Raw genomic sequence first — 5,466 nt, 5'->3', positions numbered from 1 at the left:
CTCTCCCCCTCCATACAGATTCTTTCTCGCGCCGCTACGCGGCCGCCACGTCCTGCGTTTTCTCTTTCGCGCTTTATACGAACTCTCTCACGCTCTATATGAATTCTTCATCGCGTCGCTACGCGATCGTCGTATCTCGCGTTAACCTTTTTTCACGTTGCTCGATATATAATGCTTCCGAGAACATAATAAAAAGATCGTGAAAATGTCCGCTCTGTTTTATTTGCAACAAATCTTGATGCAAATTTGGCAAACTACTCTAACCACGATAAAAATCTTGGTTGGAGTAGCTTGCATAAGTTGTGTGAAGATTTGCCGCACATTGGACAGAATGAAGATTTTCCACGATTTTTTATAATGCGAAAATATTCGAAAAAACCTCCGCAAACTATATTAAAATAAACTATATTAAACGCAAATAATATTTATTACATTCTCGATATACGATGTTTTCCTCGCTTCTTCCCGCGGTATTCTATAATGCCCCCACGGTAAAGTATCCGTAGTTTCGGATATCACGTATCGTTTATCGTCGTGCGGACTGAGCGCGACCTTCGATTCCGACGCCGTATACACCTCGTGTAACTTGGACATTATGCAAGACTGTTCGCGCCTCATCTCGATCCTTCGTCGAAGACAGCGCGCATAATTTTCGAACGTTATCGTTCTCGCGACGACGCCGCTCTTAACACCTTTAATTCTTTTTGTATCGTTTCTACCGTCGACTCGTAGCGCGTACATCTTCGCTCTGAGCCCGACGAATTCCGTCATAATCGCGTCGGCGTTCTCGTCTTTCATCGCACCAGATATTTTTTTATTAGCGAGGCATACCATACGCGTTGTCTATCGAGTAATCGCTCGTATCGAATCTGTCGATGTCGCGCTTCATATCCTCGTACACATCCTCGCACTCGATGCGATAAAAGAGGCTTCCGTATCGGTATACATTATTTCACATTTATCTCGATACAACGGTAGCATATACTCGTAGAGAAATTCGTACAAACGAATCTTAAACACATCGAGAATACACATACCCACGTAAACCGGTTTGTTGAACTTACTCTCGAGTTTGCGCAATTCCACGGCTACGAGATTCTCCGCGAAGACGCTTCTGCTGCGAAAGTTCGGCTTCGCGATCATCGCCTCCGCGCCGTATCGCCCGTCCCATCGAGTCACGAGTCGGACATCCGAGTGATTGCGCACATTCTCCATGGTCTTACCAAACACGGCGTTATTCATCAATTTGTAAAGATTTTTCTCGAACTCGTTTTTCGCAATAATTCGTAGTCGCGTGTTCAGTTCGATGTATCCGCGCAGCCATTGGGATTGCGTGAATTGTAATATTCTGTGTATCCTCGTAACGCGTAATCCGTGTCTAACGCACTGCTGCAAATTGCGATAATACGTCACGTAACGACTCTTATCGTACAGCGTGACGAGAAGTTTCTCGTCACGTTTTCCGGGCGGCTTATTGCGCGTCGGGCAGAACGGCAAATCCGCGTGAGAATCGTGAAGGTTGGATGGATACGCAAGGTCGACCTCTAAAATGTAATCGATAGGCGAGTTCGATGTCATGGACATTAAGTCGACGCTCGCGACGTCGTCGACCCATCGAAAATCTTCGTAAGGTAACGATTGACACATCGCCCATCCGTATAAATTATTTATATCAAAGTACATGAGATAAGACGATGGTTCCGAAGGATCGTAAGTATCGGCCAATAAAAGAACGTCGGTTTTTAAATACAAATCACTATAGTCGCCCAACGTTTCGACGTGAAATCGCTCTCAGACTCTTATCGCGCGCGCGTAATCGCTCTCGGATATCGCGTCACTGGTCAACAAACTGTGGAAAGCCTCGCGCGGTGGTAGATGAGTCTCCAGCAATTTATCGACGTCGTCGACGTACTCATATGGAAACACGCCTTTTTGCGCGAGAAGCTCGAAATCAGCGTCGTCGAGATCGAAAAATTCCGAACGCGCGATCCTCAGCTTGCTTTTGTCGAGATACGACGCCAATTTTTCGAGACTCGCCCTTAGAAACTGGAAAGAATCCACGAAGCGCAATTTCAGGCGTCTCCCGAACCATCTCTCGTTCGACGCATCCTCGACGTTCTTCGTAAAAGAGATGTACGTTTCCTTCGTTAGCGGCAACAGTTCGACGCTGCCGGGAAAAGCATTAGCCACATCATTAATGATGAAATACGCGTCGTAGCCCGATAAATTGTGAAAGAATACGGGAATTACGTAAGTCTCCTTATAATTTACATTACAATTCGAATGCGCCGGACCTCTATACTGCCCGGTTAGATGACAGTGATCGCGCACGCGAGCGTCTTCCGATTCGAACGGCCTCTCGCATACGCGACAGTGCGTCGCGCTCATGAATCTCTCCCATTCGTCCGCTGTAAGATCCGTCATAGGCGCATCGGTGTCGAGAATAGTCTTCGCGCGAAGCGCTAGATCGTACAGTTCTTTAACGAACCACGATACGCAATCTTCGCTGCGATAGGCTTTGTAAGTCGAACCAGCATCGTCGAACGCGTATCGCGCGTAATATCCAGCGCTATAGACTTTGTGATGCTGAATGATAGATGTATTCGGTGTTCTCTTCTCCTCTTTCTTCTCCAGCACGCATTCGAGATCGGCATACACCACGAATGGAAGTCTCTCCTTTCTACAGTAATTGCGAAACTCTAACCATTTGTCATCTTCAGTAGGAAGAACTATAGCGCACTCGTTCATCCTTCCACAGTCCGCGCTGTGAGCCGATAATTTATCGCTCGTTCGAAAATAATGCATGCATCTGCGACATAAAACACATTTTTTAAATCGTGTATATTATCCACACTACGCGACAAATTTTTTAATTCGTACTCACCGATCGCATATATGCGCTTTATGTTGCCTATTGCTCAGTTGCGATCCGATGAGTCGAGACAAATTCTTAATCCATGCGAAATGCGCCGTATTATCTCGTTGCGTCGTATCGCTCAGATACAGCAAATTAACGTGTCTGTCCTTCTTATTACAAGTGAGACGCAGAGGAACGATACGGCAGCTACTTTTCCCGTCCTTCTTATCTCGAACGGTATACACATTAATAGATATGTTGTTAATACGCTCGAATCTAGTAATTCCATTTAAACTCATGGGAAACTCGATACCCTCCAGATTCAGCACCGTCGAGTAGTGAGGATACCGCGAGCTTCTCTCCGTGTTTTTCTCAACCGGATATAAAGCGGCGACTATCGCCCACGCGAAACACGCGTTATCCGTAGATCGCACGTTAATCACCGCTTTCTTCAACGCGATCTCTCGCGGTATCTGGACATGGCATCCAGCGTGCATAGGATTATATTTATTCACATTCACCGTTAAATTTAGAATTCGCGATAACGCCCATCCGTTATCGCGCTCTTAAAACTCCTTCAGCGAAGCTAAAGTAGCGTCGACCACACCACTCTGCTTCCCATACCACTCTTGCAAATCGGAAAGAAATAGAAGCGGATAATTCTTAGTAGCGATAGTTTTAATATCAATCTTGTCACCTGAGACGAACTCACCGATAAACACGGTATTGACCTTAACACTGTTATGTTCATCTATAGCATCGCGTACTCTATCGAGCACGGTATCTCTAGTATCTTCGAGAAATCGCGAAGCTTCGATATAATCGAAGTTGATAACCGCGCCGGTTAAAATGCGTCTAGAGAAAGCTGTCTCCATGTCAAACCACGAGAATCCTTCGCGCCTCTCTACGCCGCCTCCCACGCGTTCGAAACGTCAACGCAGATCGTCTCTTGCGCCCGTCAATCGAACGGTTCGAGGGATCAGAGAATTGATCGCTCCGGTGGATCTCCCCCGGCGCTCGCCTCGAGACCCGTCCCGCAGAAACTCGAGACACTCGTCGCACCGTCTCGCCCACGCGCGATACGCGTCCACCGTCGCGACGTCCCGCGCGCTATTAAGAAGATCGCGCTCCTCCATCGTTTCTCGATTCATTACTTGTCGTTTAACGAAAGCCAAGATCTTTTATTGATAAACCACGTCTCTTCCTCGTCGTAACCCTCGATGTAGAACAAAGCTCTCGTCGCGCAGCCGCCGCACTAATTATTCGACACGTCGAAGACTTCGTCGATAAGATCGCAGGCGGGCACTCTCTCGCTATACAACGATTTTTTCATATGAGTCGATACGCTTCTCAAGAAGCTCGATCTATGCGCGCATTCCACGCAATATCTCACATCTTCCTCGAAATAATTTCCGTTCTCGAATTGGCAACCGAATGTATAGAAGCAATGCACGACGTGATTCACCTCCCACGAAAAGTTTGGAATTCCGTATCGCCGTTTCCAATTGCGATAAAGCAAATAGCCATCGGCTCCGACATTCGAGAAAGGCTCGTCGAATCGCGCCTCGCTCGCCTCTCGCACGAACTCTTCCGCGAAGCTGATCTTTTCTTTACAGTACAGACAGTCCTCTATATAACATTCGCTTAGTTCCTTCTTCAAACAATTCGGTATTTCCAAATTCTGTATATCCTCGATACTTCTAATTCGAATATTCACCACTTTTCCAGCTAGTCTCGATAAGGCGCTCGGTGCGCGCTTCATCACGCCGCGAATATTCTCGAACGTACTAATATCTCGAGATCGTCGCGCCATCCTTTTATAACGAAAAAAATGGCGATAACGCGCTCCGATTAACTAAGCTGGATATTTGCTCTCGGACGCGTCTCGTCACCGGAAGCGCATCATCGCCAAGGAACAAAAAACAACTGGCCCCGAAACGCGATAAGCGCGCTCGTATCGCCGAAAAACGAAAAAAAACTCGCTCCGATACGCGATAAGCGCGCTTGTATCACTGCTAACAGTTCCTCTCTCCTTTCGACTGCCCCCCGATAATCCTCCGTCTCCCTCGGCGCCGGATACCCGGCATCCGCTCGCGGATCGCGCGCTGGAAGCAACGCGCATCCCTTAAGAATCGCGATAGCGGATTGCGCGCTAAAAGCAGCGCGAGATATTGTCGTCGCCCCCCTCTTAGGAACGAGTCGCGTCAAGGTCAAGTCGCGATGGGAGAAACGCTTCGCGCGGGAAAAACGCTTCGCGCGGGAAAATATAGAAGAGGGTTTAATAACTTAGCCGCGCCGTAGAACGGTCAGTCATCGCGGATACGCCGAGCGCGTCAGTCGCTCTTCCTCGCGAGTGAAAGTAATTGTGTAGGCTGTATCTAACTCACGGCCCCTTGAGTGCGAGAGAGAGGTACTTCGAGAACGAGAGACAGCGAACACTTTGTTGGCAATCGCGGGGGGAGTTCGGGCAGGGGGGAGCCGGTGGGGAGGATCAGGGTGGTACGTAGGGTGAGGAGGAAGCGTGGCCTCGATCGAGCAGAGCGCCATCTCTTGAGCACTCTCGGCGACACGCTTCCCCCCCTTCCTACGTACCCCCCCCCGTTCCTTCC

At 48.4% G+C, this 5,466-nt stretch overlaps 1 protein-coding gene across 1 annotated transcript; it reads right to left on the bottom strand.

The window, feature by feature from the left end:
• Positions 1 to 1,791: 1,791 nt before the first annotated feature.
• Positions 1,792 to 3,354, bottom strand: LOC115245634. Its single transcript, XM_029824043.1, has 2 exons — positions 2,885 to 3,354; positions 1,792 to 2,809 (listed from the first exon to the last, which is right to left on the bottom strand). The coding sequence occupies exons 1-2, from the start codon at positions 3,352 to 3,354 to the stop codon at positions 1,792 to 1,794; spliced, it is 1,488 nt and encodes a 495-aa protein (XP_029679903.1).
• Between the last annotated feature and the right edge of the window lie 2,112 nt (positions 3,355 to 5,466).

Source organism: Formica exsecta, unplaced genomic scaffold, assembly GCF_003651465.1.
Source record: "Formica exsecta isolate Colony F162 unplaced genomic scaffold, ASM365146v1 scaffold1227, whole genome shotgun sequence".
In the NCBI taxonomy this organism is placed as follows: Eukaryota; Metazoa; Arthropoda; class Insecta; order Hymenoptera; family Formicidae; genus Formica; species Formica exsecta.
Note: the sequence above shows the minus strand (reverse complement) of the source record. Positions and strands in the feature narration are given on the sequence as shown.